This window comes from Pseudorasbora parva, chromosome 13 (assembly GCF_024679245.1).
Source record: "Pseudorasbora parva isolate DD20220531a chromosome 13, ASM2467924v1, whole genome shotgun sequence".
In the NCBI taxonomy this organism is placed as follows: domain Eukaryota; kingdom Metazoa; phylum Chordata; class Actinopteri; order Cypriniformes; family Gobionidae; genus Pseudorasbora; species Pseudorasbora parva.
Window position 1 is genome coordinate 7,856,170 of NC_090184.1, and position 22,161 is coordinate 7,878,330.

Below are 22,161 nucleotides of genomic sequence, written 5' to 3' on the forward strand. Positions count from 1 at the left end.
GGTTCAGGAGAGTGTAGGCGTTAATAAAACACAATCAGTTCGCATCAATCGCATATTTATTTATTGAGTTACTTTATCATGAGATTTTGCCTCACTTTGACCGTTGCTGTACTGCTTCTAGCCACAATTCTTCTCAGTTTTTTAGTTTATTACTGTGGCAGAATTACAGCGCCACATACTGGTCTGGTGTGTATTCTACATTATTTTGAGTTGGTTTCAGTGGTTCCGTATGTACGCAGATATTTCTTGAGACGAGGGGGAAAAATTAGATAGGGAACGCTTCCCTATCTATTTTTTTTCATGTGGATGTGGCTTAATTATGACTTTTGTACGAACCATTAATTAACATTATACATTTACAACTACTGCAGTAGCAATATGCTAAACTAGACCATGTTGAAGAAATACCTCAATGATGTCGACCCATTCGCGTACATTCAGAAAGCTCTTCTCACAAGTGACGTCATACAGCAGAAGGACCCCATCGGCTCTCCTAAAGTAAGACTTAGCAATGCTCCGAAACCTGTAAAAGGGACACCAGAGTAATCAACCTTTAGCTCAAAAGTATACTTCAGTTTTTACACATACACTAGGGCCATGTTTTCCCAACCCCATTCCTGGAGGAGCACCAAGAGTGCACATTTTGGATATTTCCTTTTTTTGACCCATATATTTCTGGTCTTGTAGTCTCAACTAATGATCTGATGGGTTAATTCAGATGTGATTAATTAGGAGAGTTTTAAAGAGGTATGTGTACAGCGCATAATGTAAATTCCATCAGCAGCATAGTATCTATATACTGTAGTCAAGCAGACAGATTTCTAAACGTGCATATTTTGTATGCTCAGCTTGCACACACTTGATTTTGATTTTACTTGTCCATTTGATTTTATTTGTCCACAAGCTGGCAATACTGGCCTAGCCCACTGCTTCAGAGTCGAAAAAGAAACAGAAGAGACAAAACAACAACAACAAAGTATTTGAGATCGTAACAGAAGATGACCACATTGATGATTACTTGTGTGAGAGATATGCGATTAGTTAAACGAGTAAAAATTCAGGCCAATCACATCGTGTATAGAGTTGGTGGGCGGGTCTTAACGCTTGCATGCTTTTAGTAAACACAGAAACTGGCGAACGGCGGTCTTTCGATTCAGCTTTGACCGCAACTCTGGAAGACTTGGAGTTAAGATTTTCTCTGAGAAAAGAACAAAGAACGGCACTGAAGTCATTCTTAAGAAGGAAAGATGTGTTCGGAGTTTTGCCGACCGGATACGGTGAAAGTTTAATCTATCAACTTGTTTCGCTTCACGTTGCTCTGGTTGGTTGTAGCACTATCCAATTGTGTGCACGCCGTGCAGAGGGAGTTTGAAAGACAACCGTTTATCCGCCCCTCAGATTGAGCTGTCAATGGTGAGTTTCCAGACCAAACATCTTGATGTGGGTCTGGCTTGTCAGGCTAGTATCGACCACCAGTGTTCATACACCATTCAAATGAATCATACTCTGCAAAGCTATGCATTCGGCTGTACACATATGCGACGCCAGCAAAGTCAAAACCAAAGTCAGCTGCGCCCCTAAAGGTTTATGATGGAACTGTAGGGAATTTGTCATCATTACATGAATGACCAATAAATTCAGGTAATAGGTAAATTAATTAAAGAAAAACTCATTTGTATTTTTTTTTTTTGGACTACAGAGCAGATGAAGAAGATCCTGGGTCTAGAAGAATAGGTCGATTATAGAGTTTAGAGTTTAAAGCTGTGACGCACCAAGCTGACTGTCTCCTCATTCGTCTGTCAAATCTGTGTTTGTGGTGTGATCCACACTCTTGCAACAAGCTGATTGAGCATATTGCTGTTGGGCAGTCAGCAAGAAAGATACAATGGCTGAAAAACTGGCATACAGATATTTTTTATATCATCTCATAATTTGGCACCAGGTATTAGGCTGCTGTCACTTTAAGACCTGACACATGGATCCATTATACTGTTGCACATGCACTTTCTTTCTCAGCTGTTTACATTCACTTAAAACAGAACTGACTGTGTTTGTGATTACTCGCCAAGACATTATTCTGTGTATACTTTGACTGTTCAAGTGCAATACGCAGCAAAAAAGAACATACTAACAAGTTAGTATGTAGTATTTTGGTGTGACCACAAAATCTGCGGAAAGGAGTTAAATTATGTGCAATACACACGATCCCATGCTGAAATCCCTTGGTAAATTCCTGCAACACCAAAAATATTCATCCGGAGTGAGTGAGGGGAGGCGGGTTCAACTCAATGGAGATGTGAGAGCAAGAGAAAGCGCAGCTGTGTATCTGTGGAAAACTTAGTTTATTATTTCAGATGCCTTTTACAAAGAATAAGTTTGAAAAGTGCATATATTTTATATAAAATATTCACCTGCCAAAGGGGCTAGTAGGATTGACCATGTTACATGCCACTGCTGAAATCCACCTGCATTTGGCAGGTTGGCTTGTGTTAATGTCAAGCCCTGATCACGAATATAGACTACTTCCACCTGCTGGTATACATAGTTATTTCCTCTCACACAGGAAAGAATGTGAGTGCTAGTTGTCTGTTGTCTTTGTATTGTGTTAAAGTGTAACTTTTTGGCCCAGTCACAGGTGACACGAAATAACAGTCTGCTTTCATCAATGCTAGGTCTATGATGTCGGTTTGGTGTGTCACGCCCTTTAGAGTTTATACCATGTGGTATAAATATGTTTAGTTTTGGGTTTCAACTTGATTTTGGGCACTGGGAGCTTACCTTTCCTGTCCAGCTGTGTCCCATAGCTGCAACACTGTTGGAACACCGTCCACCACTAAAGTTTTCATCTGGAAATCAACGCCTGCAGGAAAAAGACACAAATGACCATCATTTCACAATATTTATGACAGTTAAAGATTAAGGCGTCTAAGTGTTAGAAAGTCTTACCCAGTGTCGCACTAGTGTTGCCTTTGAACTCGTTCTTACAAAGGCGAAGGAGGAAACTAGACTTTCCCACAGCGGCGTCTCCTGCCAGCACAATCCTGTAAGCCTTCTCAGATGGAGGCTGAGTCACTGCCAAATCATCCTGCTCTTTCTGCACAGATGCATACACATTTGGGCTTTAGACTTTGAGTTTCAGGACTGGTATTTGTTTGAATGAGTTCAGGATTTAGAATGCCGTGGGTCAAATTTAAGCCTTTCTGATACTTCTGGCAGGTGAATCCAGTACCTCGGTGAAGATGGCAGAGAGACATTTCTTCCCTGAAGCATTAACGTCGTCTTTCTGAGCAGGCTTTGACAGAGTCCAGCTCAGAACGGATTCGCTGTCCGACCCAAGCGCAGCATCTTCTTGCTCTTCGAGAACCTGTGAGCGAACACAGCTTATTTTAAAACAGGACTCGGACTGATCCAGACATGACAGCAAGTGAAAAACACACAGGGAGATGCCTTTGAATTACTCATTATTTGTTCATACTTTGTATGCTTGGTTGCTTTTCTTATTTTCAAAAAGATTGTATTATCTTTTTTATAGATTTTATAAACCACAATCATGTGAACAATAAATAAGTACATTTATTTGCATGTGTTGACTAACATGTAAAGTGTTTGATTACAATTGTACCGTAATGTGTTGTTCAACATTTGATGCAAATTATAATGTAATAACTGCACATAATGTAAAATGTATTAAGTATAACATTATTATTATTATTATAAATGTCCGTAATATAATAATTTTCTCAAACAGCAACTGAATTTCTGAGCACCAAAATCTGACATGAACTGTCCCATAAATGTTTTTTTTTTTTTTATGCTCAAATAATGTAAAAAAAAAAAAAAAAAAATTTAGTCTAGACAGCAAATATATTAAAATACATGACATACAATTGTCAATAGAAATTACATTAAACAATATTTTAGTTTACCATAAATCCTTGTCAGTACATTTGGCAGTACACTTTTACCATATGTCGAAGACAATAGAGGTAATTATGAAATTACATAAAAATATGTATAAAAGTAAAAATCACTGTACAGCTAATTGCATTTAATATAAATTTAAAATAAAATAACATTTTATTTAATTACATTTAACATTTAACTAATTATCTGAAAACGTTACATTCAGTTCACACTATTCACAAAGTATATTATTTCCGTAATCTCTTAAAAAAAAATTATGTACTTCTAATAGTCTACTTCTAATAGTCCACGCGATAGGATAGCGCTACACCGACCAGAGCAATGAAGGTGAAACAGAGCTCGTTGATAGATTAAACATCCGCCGTATCCGGTCAGCAAAACTCAGAACACATCTTCCCTTTTTAAGAATGACTTCAGTGCTGTTTTTTCTCAGAGAAAAGCTTAACTCCAAGTCTTCCAGAGTCATGGTCAAAGCTGATTGGAAAGACCGCCGTTCACCATCTTCTGTGTTTACTAGAAGCACGCAAACGCAACTCGGCCGTCGTCATTATGGCCCCGCCCACCGACTCTATACACGATGTGATTGGCCCGGCAAGAGTTAGGGGGATACAGCTCAGAAGGGTATAGAGGGAATGCACGTGACGTCATCGTCAGCTGGCGTGACTGTGATTACGCCTCGCTGAGTGGCAGAAAGACTGAGAGGCAGCATTGGTTTACAGCGCGAATGCAGCGAAAACACACAAAACCAGGCCCGGCGCCAGAAGGGGGGTAGGGGGAGGCTTGTCCACGGACCGCATAGACATCGCTGTTCTGCTTTTAAAGTGAAACGCTGCAAATAACTGCTTGTCTGTGATCTGCAATCCTCTGTAAGAATTCGTAATAATTGCATATTATCAGCGAAAAGGAGCTAGCAAAAGATCCAGTGTGTATCTGTATTTGCACTCGTCAAATGATTACATTTCCAACGTGTTTTCGCCTCGGTGAGTAATGTAGCCAATCACAGACATGTTTGTAGACTTCTACAACGGAATTGGCCAATCACAGGTGTTTAATTTGGATTCACTCACCGCTCGAGCGTTTGTCCAGGCGCTGAGTTCAGTTAAACACGCGCAGCAATCCTCTGTAAGTGCAGACATTGTGAAAATAAGAGATTCATTGTATACCAACGCCACTGTGGAACTTTATGAGATTGCGTTTATTAAATGAGTGACAACTTTTAGTGAATATAAAGTATATCACCACCACTACACGCTTCAAAACACGGACCCATCCACATATACATGCGGGATTCACTTGAAAAATGTGATGAATGACAGTTATAAACATTCTTGTCGAAATGAGGCTCCTAAAAATGTCATGAAAACACGATTCCTGGCTGCATGTCATTATCCATGGATCACTGAATCTTTGGTAAGTTGTAGGGGTGTGCATTGGCACTGCCTTCACGATTCGATTCGATTACGATTCACCAGGTAACGATTCGATTCAATTCGATTCTACGATGCATTGTGATGCATCAAAATTCTACTGCACATAAAGCAAATTCTTCATCAGTCATGATGCAATACAAGCAGATATTAAACAACAGATTGTATTCGTATGCTATTGTGTGCTATGTGTCTCCTGTATCTTTGACATAAAAGTTATTAAATAAAATAAAATGTAATTAAATAAAATTAAATAAAATGCAATTAACCCTTAAATGCATGACTGTTTCACCAAACATTCTTACATATTCAGGTTGTTAGTGACCCAGATCTATATTTAACATGGATAGACCTCTACCTGTCGTGATAATATATAAAACTCCTGATTTTAGAGTAGCAGCTACAGAAGAATAAAATAAAACCTATTTCGTTACCTTTTGGAGCTTGGAAGGGTTCAGTTTGAGCAGATGTTTAATACCATCATCATATGACCTCGTCAGAGCTCGTTTACCAGTATATTCAGCATCTGCGTCATATTCTCGATCTCCAGCATATTCTTCAAACTAATTTTCAATGTCTTCAAAATCAATATTTTGATCACTGACAGCTTCTTGACCACATCCATCATCAAGAGACAGTGACACTAGCATATGATTGTGTTTAGTACTTGCTCTCTGAAGTAAATCACTAACCCATTTCAAGTTTTGCAGATTATAATTATTGTTTCGTTTTCTGTCAGAGGTAACTATGAGTGAAACGTCACTTCATCATTGGGTATCAGACATTGCCACCTTGTGGAATAAAGGGGAATTGCACATGATCGATTATGGCACTTTGCCGCATCGATGCTGAATCGTTCATGCCCCGCATCGCGATGCATCGCCGAATCGATTATTGTTGACACCCCTAGTAAGTTGTAAGGATCGTTTGCTCTACTCGTGTTTTCCTCCATTAACTCCAGTCACGCAGCAGCTCTTCTGCCACTCAGCCCCGGCTGAGGAGGCGTGTTACGGCGGGAAAGTGACGTCGATGCATTCCCTCTATTGAGAGATGCTAGACGACACTCGCGGGCAGATTAAATTTGCTGCCGCTAGGGTTGCGTCTAGATTTCTAGGCTACAACCTGATATTTAATGGTCTCTTTTCATTACTGTTGCTACTTCCTCCCTCTCTCATTCACCGTGGTCTTTGGCCTCAATGACGCTTGGGGATTTCTCATAGACTGAAAAGGATTTCCACACACGTTTGTGAAATCCCTCCTACTTGCGGCATAAGCCCCCCCCACTTGCTGTGTAAGCTCCTCCCACCTGCAGGTCTCCGGGCTGCAGTGATACATACATGCATTTGATTGCCAGAAAGAGAAGCATGATTTGTCACTCCAAAGCACACGTCTCCACTGCTCTAGAGTCCAGTGGCGGCGCTGTACACCACTGCATCTGACGCGTGCATTGCACTTGGTGATGTAAGGCTTACATGCAGCTGCTTGGCCATAGAAACCCATATTTAGTAGTGAGGAAAATTCACGAATAGACTTATTGCACAGGTGGCAGCCTATCACGGCACCACGCTTGAGTTCACTGAGCTCCTGAGAGCGACCCATTCTTTCACAAATGTTTGTAGAAGTGTCTACATGCCTAGTGCTTGATTTTATACACCTGTGGCCATGGAAGTGATTGGAACACCTGAAATCAATGATTTGGAGGGGTGTCCCAATACGTTTGGCAATATAAGTATATATTGGGCACATTTACTGACATCATACCTCTGTATCTGATGTGTCTGCAGACACAGTGGTGGTGTTGTCCTCTGCTTGGAAGTTCAGGAAGGAAGATCTCATATGCTCATAATCGTAGCCATTATTTGAGCGCAGGGTAGACATGCCACTGTCCACACAGCTGTCGGGGAGGCTGTCTTCCTCACAGCTGCGTCTGCGCATGGGGTCGCACAGGGCCAGGGCCAGAGATTCGCAGCTCCGTCTGCGACCCTCCATCAGCCGAAAACGATGATCACAGTCCTCGTCCGCACATGTGTTAAAGCACCTAAGGAAGTATTCATTGTGACAACATCACAGTTACTAGAATCTATATTTGCAGTTCCAGTGGTTACATTTGCATTAATGCAGTTGTTTAATAATAAGGTTTAGAGTTTAGAATGTGTGATCAATATCAATGCATTGCAATAGGGTTCTACATTTTACAGCAGGTAGAAAAGACATCATCTCTAAAGTTAACTGCAAATACCTATGTAAATGTCTTACCGATCAAAATGGGAGGAACAGATATTCTTTCTCATGTAAACTCCAGGTGAGAGTCCACTAACACGCTGTAAGAGAAAAGAAATATGTCTGAAAAAAAAATCGGTCTGTCCTAGTAGATAAGCAGAAATGTAAATACAGTTAAGTTGAACCCTAATCCATGCCTCTTAAAAACACACACACAGCCATCAAAGCGTTACCCTGATCAGCAAGCATTGCTCTAAAAAAGCTTAATCCATTTAACAACATCATTTACATTAAAGAAACACTTTAGACATGAAGGGTTCAGGAGAGGTTCTTACTTGAGTCTTATTCTTGCTCTGACTGTTCTCCAAGGCTGCTCGCAGACTGTCATTACTGTCATGAAGCTTTCTATTGGCTGCCCTGGACATGGAAAACAATAAAAACAAAAACAATAAAGCAACAAACCAAAACTAAATAAACCATGTTTTGTTTTGTTTTATCCTCTGTTCGTCACCAGAATTTTATTATGCCTGCATTATATGTTGGAACGCCAGTATCTTGTGAATGCATGTACGACAGTTAGTTAGAGTTAAAGTTAGAGGTTACAGTTTGTCAAGTTTTAAATATGGATAATCTTCTTACACAAACACATTAATTTGCTTCAGGAGGCCTTTATTAACCCACCTGAGCCGTGTGGAGCAGTTATATGATGATAGATGCACTTTTAATGGACTTCAAAACAGAAACAGCCATTCACTGCCATTATAAAGCTTGGAAGAGCCAGGGCGTTTTTTAATATAACTCCGATTGTATTCGTCTAAAAGAAGAAGGTCTAGGATAGCTTGAGAGTGAGTAAATCATGGGCTAATTTTCATTTTTGGGTGAACTATCCCTTTAAAGTGCATACTGAGCTTTTTACACTGTTAAAGACTTGGATTCCCATCCTAAACATAGACAAAGTTTCAAAAACTAATGTTGGACATTTGATGGAGTATTTCTGTGTCAAAAATACTCCTTCCGGTTTCTCACAAGTTTCGGAGAGTTTTTTTCGAGTATGGCTCGGCTTGACGTCGACAGAGCGGAAGGTCCTTGTATGGGCCGTGCGGGCTCTTCTCCCGGTAGGGTGCGCGCGCCCGTGTGACTAGAGCGAGAGAGGAAATGCACGCCCATAAACACTCCTATGGGTGACATCAAGCGACTTCAACGCTTCAGCACAGCAAGTCACTGCTGTCAGGACTTCACCAAATCATACCAAAGAAGTGTGTTTTTGATGGAGCGGTGCTTTGGAAGCAGCCGGTGAGTAAAACTGCATCAAATGTCTATGCTGTTGGTTATCGCCGCGTGAGTAAACATCAGTAAACGACACAATCGCGTGCTTCGTCATTCAAATAACCTAACATTACTCCATTGTTATTCTATGTATGACGTTACACTAGTCTGACGTGCAAAACCGTTTTGCTTGCTACTGCTCCATAAACCGAATCATGTCCTCATAAACTGCGAGTAAACACACACAAATGTTGACAGGCCACTAAATACAGTACATACCACAGAGACGGACGTCCTGCTGTTGCTGTTTCTCCTGTTCAATTTATTTCAGCCTCCGAATGATTCTGGATCATATATCTATTAGCTGAGATCGATAGCCATGGGCTTCTCCACGCTTGAGGACGTCACCGCTTTGCGCGCTCGCCATTCTTTAGCTCCGCCCACACGATACGCCTCGTTTTTTTCCGAAAAGACTCGGTACAGCCCATATTTCTTTTATAAATATAATAAAACTAAAGACTTTTCGGAGATATGAAGGATGCAATACTACTCTATAGGTACTCAAGATTGACATGAGATTGACTGAGTGTTTCACCCCCCCCCCCCCCCCTTAACTGAATTAACTACAAACTAATAGTTTTTTAACTGAACTAATACTTTATTACTGTATACTTATTATAAATTGTTACCAGAACCTCTCCAAGCAAATCCCCAAAATGGCATAGAAACAGCTTTATAAAAATCTCTGCTGTTAGCAAGCTTCTACTTGTGCTGGAGTGTCATTTATAGTGGTTTTGATGTAGTGCTGTGTGTGTGTTCAACTCACTGAAGCACCTCGATCTGTCTCTCCAGGTTATGTCTCTCCTCAGAAAAGCACTTCATAAGAGCCTCATCTCTGCACACAAATCAACAAAGTTAAATACTTTTAAATTTCTCAAATTCATACACAGTAAGCACAAGCAAAATAAATGGTAATGGCTATTTTACACTGTAACACTGCAATTGTTATCTTAAGGAGCTTTTTCTACCATTCAGATCTGGCTGTTGACTTTCGTTTGTTGAACCTAATGTAGTCAGGCAGTTAAATATTTGGGTTACCTGATGTTTTTTACTCAGTAATACTCATTATACTAATGCTGGGACACACAAGTAAACTGCACTCTGTTTGGTCGTTACTAGGCGACAAGGTTCAGACATTCCTGTGCAGTGTAATGTGTGACACCAGGATATCCTGCTCTGATGATTTCAGCACTGCAAACAGTCACAAAACCTGTTTACAGCTGCTCATTCCGGGGAAGGAATAAGTTCTTTCATTATTGACATTGCTGTATCCAATAGGGAGTGTTAGAATCAGAAGAGTAGTCTGGGTTACTTCAGAATACATATTTGATAGGGTTCTTAAAAATTCCTAGTCTGAGGATCTGAATTCAAAGGGTTTATTACATATTCATCAATAACTATGATAACTGTGAATGCTGAGATGCAACACACACACACACACACACACACACACACACACACATACACGTCTATATTACCAAGAGGGGACTATCACTCTACACTATCCAAGAGGGGACCTGTGTTTCTAGTCATTTTGAAGAAACAAAAATCACATACAAAATTTTCTTTTAAGGCCCTTATTCATAATATAACTTCAAATAAGCATTTTTTTATTTTTTTAAAAATATGCCAAGAGGGGACCTGAACGATGTCTACCTATCCAACAGGGGACCTCCATTAGTCTGCAGTGGAGCTGTGTGTGAATGTGAAGTGAGCTGGCAGTCAAGTCTGTCTTCATTATATATATGGCATATATATATATATATATATGGAGATGGTGGAGATGGCATATATATATATATATATATATATATATATATATATATATATATATATATATATATATATATATATATATATATATATATATATATATATATATATATATATATATATATATATATATATGTGTGTGTGTATGTATATATATATATATATATATATATATATATATATATATATATATATATATATATATATATATATATATGTGTGTGTGTATGTATATATATATATATATATATATATATATATATATATATATATATATATATATATATATATATATATATATATATATATATATATATATATATATATATATATATATATATATATATATGCCATCTCCACCATTACATGTCTTTACAAATAAATAACATAAATGCAGTTAAGCTTCGTACAGACTATATAATGTGTCAAGTAGTAATGTGTCTTTTTATAATAACTGTGTTCTTTTGAATGTATTTAGAAGTATTTATTTGTAACCTAAAATATACTTTAATACTTTAATTTATTTTGAAACTTATTTTTAAATATATTTATTACACAGTCGCAATAAAGTTACAAGATGTAACATCAAGTAACACACTACACTTAGTTAGTCCACAAGTCTTCTTGTGCTTTAGTATGTTAGTCAACACAATAAAATAAGTTAACTTGTTTACACAGGCATCTGGTATCACAATAGGCACACACACACACACACACACACAATATACCTTAGACATAACACCTAATACATTACAGAAAAGTAATTTCTTTAAGAAATTCATTCTCTGTTGTGTCTTCATAATTACAGTGTATGATCAGTCCACATCTCTCATTTAAGATTATTGTCAGGTACACCAATGTATTTACATTTGTGCCCGATTGTATTAGCTGCCTATTCAAATATAGTTTCTGCTCTCTAAAATCCCCCCGAAATACTTTGTTCTTGAGATTTTAAGAGGGAGATTTGATTTCTTGCACCATTTACAAAAATAAAATAAATCAAGGACTGGACAAGCAGAAATTGTTCTTTAGGGTTATAAGGTCCCCTGTTAGATAGTAAATCACGACGCCTGTGTGTTTGCTGTGACATTTCTTATCATCACAAACACACTGCAAAGATTTAGAGTTTTTACTGCAATACCTGAGTTTAAAGGGTTAAATCAAGCAGAAATAGCTCTCTAATGTATTAATTGCAGGTCATTATTGAATAGTGATTACGTTACACACACACTGACTCAGGTCCCCTGTTAGATAGTAAATCACGACGCCTGTGTGTTTGCTGTGACATTTCTTATCATCATAAACATACTGTAAAGATTTAGAGTTTTTACAGCATTACCTGAGTTTAAAGGGTTAAATCAAGCAGAAATAGCTCTCTAATGTATTAATTGCAGGTCATTATTGAATAGAGATTACGTTACACACACACTGACTCAGGTCCCCTGTTAGATAGTAAATCACGACGCCTGTGTGTTTGCTGTGACATTTCTTATCATCACAAACACACTGCAAAGATTTAGAGTTTTTACAGCAATACCTGAGTTTAAAGGGTTAAATCAAGCAGAAATAGCTCTCTAATGTATTAAATGCAGGTCATTATTGAATAGTGATTACGTTACACACACACACTGACTCGAGTCCCCTGTTAGATAGTAAATCACGATGCCTGTGTGTTTGCTGTGACATTTCTTATCATCATAAACACACTGCAAAGATTTAGAGTTTTTACAGCAATACCTGAGTTTAAAGGGTTAAATCAAGCAGAAATAGCTCTCTAATGCATTAATTGCCGGTCATTATTGAATAGTGAATATGTTACACACACACTGACTCAGGTCCCCTGTTAGATAGTAAATCACGACGCCTGTGTGTTTGCTGTGACATTTCTTGTCATCACAAACACACTGCAAAGATTTAGAGTTTTTACAGCAATACCTGAGTTTAAAGGGTTAAATCAAGCAGAAATAGCTCTCTAATGTATTAATTGCAGGTCATTATTGAATAGTGATTACGTTACACACACACTGACTCAGGTCCCCTGTTAGATAGTAAATCACGACGCCTGTGTGTTTGCTGTGACATTTCTTATCATCATAAACACACTGTAAAGATTTAGAGTTTTTAAAGCAATACCGGAGTTTAAAGGGTTAAATCGAGCAGAAGTAGCTCTCTAATGTATTAATTGCAGGTCATTATTGAATAGTGATTACGTTACACACACACTGACTCAGGTCCCCTGTTAGATAGTAAATCACGACGCCTGTGTGTTTGCTGTGACATTTCTTATCATCACAAACACACTGTAAAGATTTAGAGTTTTTACAGCAATACCTGAGTTTAAAGGGTTAAATCAAGCAGAAATAGCTCTCTAATGTATTAAATGCAGGTCATTATTGAATAGTGATTACGTTACACACACACTGACTCAGGTCCCCTGTTAGATAGTAAATCACGACGCCTGTGTGTTTGCTGTGACATTTCTTATCATCACAAACACACTGTAAAGATTTAGAGTTTTTACTGCAATACCTGAGTTTAAAGGGTTAAATCAAGCAGAAATAGCTCTCTAATGTATTAATTGCAGGTCATTATTGAATAGTGATTACGTTACACACACACTGACTCAGGTCCCCTGTTAGATAGTAAATCACGACGCCTGTGTGTTTGCTGTGACATTTCTTATCATCACAAACACACTGCAAAGATTTAGAGTTCCCTTTCGGGGAACTCGAGCTGCGTCGAAACGCTGTGAGAACGCCTCTGCGTTAATGCGTCGTGAAGCGCCTGTAGAACCATTCCATCGGAAAAAAGATCGATCGTCGGCGTGATGACGTCATCGACCGGAAGCTATAAAACGTCCGTGAAAACAAACAGGAACTAGCTTCTGTGCCTTCAGTAAGCGATCTGTGTGAACCTGTCTGTCTATTTGGTGTTTTTGTCTGTCTATTGAAAGAGTTTTTCCACCCTTTGTTAAATATTTCATATATATTTCACAAAAAAGAGAAAATAAAATAGATAGAGAAATGGCGAGCGAAAGCAGCAACTTTAAGAGGTGTGTTCATCCCTGCCCACGCTACATCACGAGTGGGGATACACACTCTCTTTGTGTTGCCTGTTTGGGAGCGCAGCATGCCCAGGCAGCCCTCGAGGGGGCTGCTTGCGAGCACTGTGAGCGTATGCCACTGAGAACGCTGCGCTCCCGCCGGGCACTCTTCGAGGAGGGTGCCTCGGCTCGTGTTCCCCGCGGCTCTGGTCCCGCTGCTGCCGAGGCAGAGCGGAGGCTGCAGTCGTGGGGTTCACAATTGGATGTTGCGGAGGGGTTTGAGACGGGCGCTGCCTTATCTCTGCCCTCACCCGCTCCATCCAGCGGTTCTTCTCGGGGCTTGGAAGCACGCATTGCGGTTTCTTCCCCCCCGAGAGAGCCGCCGGTGCTCCAACTATCCAGCTCCGAGGAGGTGGACGTTGAGAGCATCGCGACTGAAGATTCGCCACTTCAGTCCCCTGCGAGTGATGAGCTCGTTGAGGTTCTAACGCGAGCCGTGGCCAGATTAAACATCGACTGGCCCGTAGAAAGATCTGAGGCAGGAAAGAGACGTTCTAGTAAATTAGACGAAAGATTCCTGCCCGCTCGCGCTTCAGAGCCTCAGCGGCGGGGCCTGCCATTCTTCCATGATTTGCACACCGAGGTGGCAACATCATGGAAGAGACCGGCATCCTACCGTGTGTTCAGCCCTCAGACTACGGTCTATAGTAACATCATGGGGCTGAAACACTACGGTTATGGGGCGATGCCAAAGGTAGAAGAGACGCTTGCGAGCCATCTCTCGCCTTCCTCGGCATCGTCCCTAAAGGCCCCGACTTTGCCCACCAGACCATTGAAAACAACGTCGGCGCTGGTGGGCAAAGCGTACTCGGCTGCAGGTCAGGCTGCTGCATGCCTTCACACCATGGCAATTATGCAGGCGTATCAGGCTGACCTGCTTAGGGACCTAGATGGACGCGATGAAGTGGGGGGTGATGTCATAAATGAGCTCAGAACAGCAGCTGATATAACTCTCCGGGCCACCAAAGAGACGGCCAGATGTGTTGGCCGCTCGATGGCAGCATTGGTGGCTACGGAGAGACATTTATGGCTCAACCCCACCGAAATCAAAGAGAGGGAGAAGAGCTTTCTGCTCGACGCGCCGCTGTCTCCTGGTGGCCTCTTCGGTGACGCAGTACACACTGTCACCGAGAGGTTCCAGGAGTCAAAGAAACAAGCTGCGGCGCTGAAGCAGTTTCTCCCTCTCCGAGTCCAGGTCCCTGGGGCTGCCGCTGACATCAGGCAGCCCAAGCCGAGTACGAGCTCAGCTCACAGGGCACAACAAAAGCAGAGCGTCGCCGCTCGGGCTCCCCCTCAGCGCGGGGACCAGGGGCGGCGCTCTCAGACGAAGCCTTCGAGGGGCAGGGCTGATCTGCGGACAGTCCTGATCGCCAAGAAGGCTTCGTCGAAGCGTTCCTGACGCCAGAAGCGTCAGGACGCTGAGGGTGGTTCCCCCCGTGGGGAAACGGTGCTTACCCCTGCCTACGGTACCCGTTTCCCTACGGCACCCTCGGGGGGCCGCGCTGCCAACCCTGCCGCAATGCCGGGGCGCAGTCGGTCTCCGCGGGCCACCCGAGGGTGGTCCGCACCCCCTTCGGGGGGTCCCCGAGCAGTCAAGTCAGTTGTTCCCTGCCGGTCCGCCGCTTCAGGGCACTGTGCTTGTTGCTCAAAATACACCAGAGGCCAGCCTCGAGAGGCTGGTTCCCTTAGTAGATTTTCTAGACGAATGGAAACGTCTATCAAATATATCTCAGTGGGTCCTGCAGATAGTAGAAAAGGGGTATGCCATTCAATTCAGAAGTCGGCCACCTCCTTTCTGCGGTGTCCTACCCACAGTGGTGGGCCCGGAGCAGGCTCTGGTAATGGCACAGGAAGTAGAGACACTCCTGCAAAAAGGGGCTATAGAGAGGGTTTCCCCTCCCAGCAGGGAGTCGGGCTTTTACAGCCGTTACTTCATCGTGCCGAAGAAGGATGGGGGCTTACGCCCGATATTAGATCTGCGGCTATTGAATCGCTCGGTGGCCAAGCTCAAATTCAAGATGCTTACACTCAGACAGATTGTAGCGCAGGTCAGATCGGAGGATTGGTTTGTCACCATAGACCTCAAAGATGCGTATTTTCATGTCTCCATCCGTCCACATCACAGGAAGTTCCTGAGGTTTGCCTTTGGGGGAGAGGCATACCAATATCGTGTACTTCCCTTCGGTCTAGCACTGTCACCCCGCACGTTCACCAAGTGTGTGGATGCAGCTCTGGCGCCGCTGCGTCTTCAGGGCATCCGCATACTGAACTACATCGACGACTGGCTGATTCTAGCGAATACAGAGCAGATGGCGGTTCAGCATCGAGATGCTGTTCTCGCCCATATGTCGAAGCTGGGGTTGAGGCTGAACGCCAAGAAGAGTGTGCTTTCTCCGGCTCAGAGAACCACTTTTCTAGGTGTGAACTGGGACTCGATAATTATGCGGGCGCAATTATCGCCAACACGCATAGCGTCGATCCTGGCAGCCGCCAAAGAACAGAAGCTAGGCCGAGCCGTCACTGTGAAACAGTTCCAGAAACTGTTAGGTCTCATGGCAGCAGCGTCCAACGTGATACCTCTTGGCCTACTGTACATGAGGCCACTGCAGTGGTGGCTCAAAACACAAGGGTTCTCCCCGAGGGGAAATCCGCTCCGCACGATCAAAGTCACGCGGCGATGCCTACGTGCTCTGGTCATGTGGAAAAACCCGGGGTTTTTATCTCAGGGTCCCGTGTTGGGGGCTCATGTTCGTCGCGTAACGCTAACGACAGACGCCTCCCTCACGGGCTGGGGGGCGACCATGAGTGGTCGCTCATCCCAGGGTCTATGGCAGGAACATCAGCGGCACTGGCACATAAATCGGCTAGAGATGCTCGCAGTGTTTCTTGCAGTGAAACAGTTCCTGCCCGACCTCAGGGGCCACCACGTACTAGTCAGAACAGACAACACGTCCGTGGTGGCCTATATAAATCACCAGGGGGTCTGAGGTCTCGTCCGTTGGACAAATTGGCACATCGGATCCTCCTGTGGGCCCAAGGGAAACTGCTGTCAATCAAGGCAGTATATATCCCGGGGGCCCTAAACCAGGAAGCAGACAGCCTGTCGAGACAGGGGCCGAGGCCCGGGGAATGGAGACTCCACCCAGAGGTGGTGGAGCTCCTATGGAAGGTTTATGGGAAAGCAGAGATAGACCTGTTCGCTTCGGCGGAGAACTCTCACTGCCCGCGGTGGTTTTCTCTGACCCATCCGGCTCCGCTGGGGCTGGATGCCATGGTACAGGAGTGGCCGAGGCTGCCTCTGTACGCCTTCCCCCCGATTGTTCTGCTTCCAGGAGTTCTGGAGAGGGTACGCCGGGACGGGGCCCAGGTACTCCTAGTGGCCCCGAACTGGCCGACCCGAGTATGGTTTTCGGACCTGATATCTCTCCTGGAAGGCTCTCCGATGGAGATTCCGACCAGGAGGGATCTACTCTCTCAGGCGGGCGGGAGATTCCTGCACCCACGCCCGGAGATGTGGAAACTGTGGGCCTGGCCTCTGAGGGGGCTAGGCTCATAGAGGAGGGTCTCTCGGCCGAGGTCGTAGAGACCATCCTACACTCCAGAGCTCCGTCCACGAGGAAGCTGTACGCTCTGAAATGGAGACTTTTCTCAGCTTGGTGCAGAGAACGCCAGTGGGATCCAGTTAACTGCCCGGTTGGTACAGTGCTGGAGTTCCTGCAGGAGAGGTTCTCTGCAGGGTTGACCCCCTCCACACTTAAGGTGTACGTGGCGGCCTTGGGCGCTGTCCACGTCCCTTGCAGTGGAGTGTCTTTGGGAAGACACCCTCTAATTACACGCTTCCTTCGTGGCACATTAAGGTTGAGGCCAGTTATGCACTCGAGGGTCCCGGCATGGGACTTGGCCATTGTTTTGAGGGGCTTGTCCGGACCTCCGTTCGAACCTTTGGAGGAGGTTTCGGATAAGTTCCTCACCCTGAAAACTATTTTCCTTTTGGCCATTTCATCCCTTAAAAGGATAGGGGATATTCAGTCCCTGTCAGTAGGGCCCTCATGTCTAGAGTTCGCGCCTGGGATGGTGAAAGCATTTCTGCATCCCAGGCCGGGTTATGTCCCCAAGGTTCCTACGAGCCCACGGGGCCCCATCACTCTACAAGCCTTCTGTCCTCCTCCATTTTTGACGTCAGACCAGGAAAGATTAAATCTGCTGTGTCCGGTGAGGGCACTGGATACTTATGTCCACAGAGCTGCCCTGTGGAGAAAGACTGAACAATTGTTTGTTTGCTTCGGACCCCCTAAGAAGGGGGCTCCTGTATCCAAGCAGAGGATGAGCAAGTGGGTGGCCGAGGCCATTTCACTTGCTTATGAAGCTGCCGGGCAGCCATCTCCTTTGGCTGTCCGGGCACATTCTACCAGGGGTATGGCTGCTTCTAAAGCACTTTTGTCGGGGGCTTCCCTCCATGATATATGTAACGCGGCCGGATGGTCGTCTCCTTCTACCTTCGTCAGGTTCTACGAGCTAGACCTGGCATCTACAGTAGGGGCGCAGGTTCTCTCGTAACCGTGTGCGCTTCGGTTTCACACATACGAGACACTTGGTCCTATGGCGATGTGGGTATAAGCGTTCTCACAGCGTTTCGACGCAGCTCGAGTTCCCCGAAAGGGAACGTCTCAGGTTACGTATGTAACCCTAGTTCCCTGAGGGAACGAGACGCTGCGTCGCTCTGCCATACTCCCGGCGTGTCCGTGATCACTTACTTCAGGCTTTATCAGAAGTTAGTTCCTGTTTGTTTTCACGGACGTTTTATAGCTTCCGGTCGATGACGTCATCACGCCGACGATCGATCTTTTTTCCGATGGAATGGTTCTACAGGCGCTTCACGACGCATTAACGCAGAGGCGTTCTCACAGCGTTTCGACGCAGCGTCTCGTTCCCTCAGGGAACTAGGGTTACATACGTAACCTGAGACGTTTTTACAGCAATACCTGAGTTTAAAGGGTTAAATCAAGCAGAAATAGCTCTCTAATGTATTAAATGCAGGTCATTATTGAATAGTGATTACGTTACACACACACACTGACTCGAGTCCCCTGTTAGATAGTAAATCACGACGCCTGTGTGTTTGCTGTGACATTTCTTATAATCACAAACACACTGCAAAGATTTAGAGTTTTTACAGCAATATCTGAGTTTAAAGGGTTAAATCAAGCAGAAATAGCTCTCTAATGTATTCATTGCAGGTCATTATTGAATAGTGATTACGTTACACACACACACTGACTCGAGTCCCCTGTTAGATAGTAAATCACGACGCCTGTGTGTTTGCTGTGACATTTCTTATAATCACAAACACACTGCAAAGATTTAGAGTTTTTACAGCAATATCTGAGTTTAAAGGGTTAAATCAAGCAGTAATAGCTCTCTAATGTATTAATTGCAGGTCATTATTGAATAGTGATTACGTTACACACACACTGACTCGAGTCCCCTGTTAGATAGTAAATCACGACACCTGTGTGTTTGCTGTGACATTTCTTATCATCACAAACACACTGCAAAGATTTAGAGTTTTTACAGCAATACCTGAGTTTAAAGGGTTAAATCAAGCAGTAATAGCTCTCTAATGTATTAAATGCAAGTCATTATTGAATAGTGATTACGTTACACACACACTGACTCAGGTCCCCTGTTAGATAGTAAATCACGACGCCTGTGTGTTTCTCTCCTCAACCCCCACAACCCCCCACTCACAATTTACATTTCAATAAGGGAAGACTTGAAAAACCAGTTTGTGAACCACAGGCCAATAGAGCTCAAACTACCAATGTGGCAGAACCCTTCTCAAATAAACTAGAGAAGATGCTGGGATTTGCCCTGCCAAATTAAACTAAATTACAGTTTTTACAATCGCTAGGCCACATTTCTCAATACTTTGGTCATTTTCAAAATCCTTCACACAGTTCTCCAAACCAACTTTGTGCTTCACAGCAGTTATTTCACATTCAAAATTCATCCACAAAAACTAACAAAACACTTAATTCATGTCTCAAATCAAGTGCCAATGATCCACAGTTTAGCTTGCACAGACTGAAGTTGTGATCTCTGTGTGAAGAGTTTTGAAAAAGTGTGTTTATTATTGAGAAATGTTTTGTAAAAGAAAATTTTATATCACAGTTTAACTGTGGATCAACCCTGCTTTAGCACAAAATGCATTCAATGGCAACATCTTTCAATTTACCTGAAATCTTTTCTCACTTTGACACAAACACAATCAAATCTTTGTTCTACAGGCCAATTCGCACATCCTTACATGCTGTTTTCAAAAGTGTTAAACTTATGGACAAAACAATAACATATTAAAAAACTGAATGAGACAGCAATTTACAACATGTATACCGTAATACTGTAATGCAATTTATCCTGCTAAAAAATCAAACACTATCAAAGCAACTTTGATGAAACTGAACACCAACACAAGTGTTAGACCATTACCATCTATTCAAAAGAGGAAACTTAGGAATAATGTTGTACTGTACTGTAAGCATGCAGTGAATTATAAGCAGCAGAGAGTGTCATTCTAGTTTTGTAAAGACATTTTAATTGTATAATGTTCCTGATGTTAGTGTTGATGTAAACCTGCGCTGCTAGTGCTCTGTAAGAATGAGTTGATTTGTAAAAGTAAAATTAACTGCTGTGAAGCTGAAAGTTGGTTAACAAATTTATAAACTCCTCACTCAGTTCTCCTAAAGATTGGGAAATGTGTCCTAGCGATTGTAATTTCATTTCATCATGTAATTTAATTTAATTTGGCAGTGTATTTGGTCTAGGACACAGGTAACAGTAGTGAGGTTCTGTGTCTCACCTGTGAGAGTCTTCATGCATTGAAATGTAAATTACTGGTGGGGGGTTGAGCAGTAAACTCAACACACACACTATTCTCTATTCCAATTTCAAGAGCACATCTAAACCCCTAGCCCAAACACATTACAAGTGAAAGCACAAATAAACACAAAAGATTTGATCCACATGAAATAAACAGTGCTTTTCAGGACGGTCTCTCAGTAGTTGAAATATAACACTGTATTGTCCTCACTGTAAAAAAACAAAAAACAAAAAAAAATATATATTTTTTTTATAAGTTAATAATTTTAAAGTTACTTTTTCTCAAAGTGTATGTTCACTTAACTGAACCTACTATGACATAAGCAACTATGTTTACTGGGATACTTCCTATTTTTTTAAAAAATAATTTTGTATTAATTTTAGCATTTTATTTTAGCATTCGTGGACTGTCATAGATACAGCTTTTGGGGCGTGTGCTTCAGGTGTTCACGCATATAGCACATGAGTAATGAAGAGCCTTCTGAAGCAAAGTGGCACGTTTGTGTAAGAACAATGTCCATATTTTAAACTTTATAGACTAAACAAACTATTTTTATTTTAAAGAAATTATGTTTTAGTGTTATTATGAAAAGAGTAACCCCTGATGCTAAGTTTTGTTTAGCTCTATCTTCTCTCTTCAGTGTTTGTCAGTGCACATACGTAAAGGATTCATGGGTGAAGAAGGGTTACTCTTTAAAGTACAACTCCGGTGAGAAATGACCCTCGGGGTAATTAACAGATGGTGGTTACCGAGTAAATCGTTCTCTGGGATGCGTTTTCATGGAAATCAAGTGTAAAGAGTTTTATCTCTAAAAACAGATTTGAGTGACGAACGCTGTGCTAAGTGATGAACTGTGACTTGGAATCTCATATGGGCCATTGTTTCCAGAAGAAAGCACTGAACGCAGTAGAGAAAAAAAAGAAAAAAAAGTCCATGTAATTAGATTTCACAAACTTAACTCCTATCGATCAGCTCACTTAGCACAGCGTTCGTGGCTCGAGTCGTCGAGACTGTTTTCCAAGATGGCTGCAGTCTGTAAACGTGTAATGTACTGTCTTTATAAAGTACCTTCTTATTAAACCGTTTGTACTCTAACAAGTTCTCAATGCTGCGGTTTGCATGTAGGGACCCTCATTATGCTGCCTTGTTAGTGGTATTAACTAGCGATTTAATTTCACTTATTCCATGCCCCATAGACAAGCATTATAAGCTAATCTGTGTTTAGAGATAAAACTCTTTAAATTCGATTTTCATGAAACCGCATCCCAGAGAACGATTTACTCGGTAACCATCTGTTAATTACCCCTAGGGTCATTTCTCACCGGAGTTGTCCTTTAAGCGCAATGTGATTCGTGTGGCACTGAAAACCGAAAGCTAGTATTTTAGTCTATGGATCAGTTACTGTGTGGATCAGTTATATGATGGTTAGATGCACTTTTATGGACCGACAAGGCACTGGCATTTTAAAGCTGGCAAGAGCCAGGACTTTTTTAATATAAATTTAAATA

General features: G+C 42.3%; 1 protein-coding gene across 1 annotated transcript in view; it reads right to left on the reverse strand.

Moving 5' to 3' along the window:
• rasef (RAS and EF-hand domain containing) overlaps nt 1–22,161 on the reverse strand; it is a 57,889-nt gene that overhangs the window by 11,257 nt on the left and 24,471 nt on the right. Inside the window, exons 7-14 of the mRNA XM_067412475.1 lie at nt 9,664–9,732; nt 7,907–7,988; nt 7,608–7,672; nt 7,113–7,389; nt 3,230–3,364; nt 2,947–3,094; nt 2,779–2,860; nt 409–523 (exon numbers count right to left, since the gene is read on the reverse strand). Of these exons, the coding sequence (XP_067268576.1) occupies nt 409–523; nt 2,779–2,860; nt 2,947–3,094; nt 3,230–3,364; nt 7,113–7,389; nt 7,608–7,672; nt 7,907–7,988; nt 9,664–9,732 (973 nt within the window). The remainder of the gene's footprint in view (nt 1–408; nt 524–2,778; nt 2,861–2,946; nt 3,095–3,229; nt 3,365–7,112; nt 7,390–7,607; nt 7,673–7,906; nt 7,989–9,663; nt 9,733–22,161) is intronic.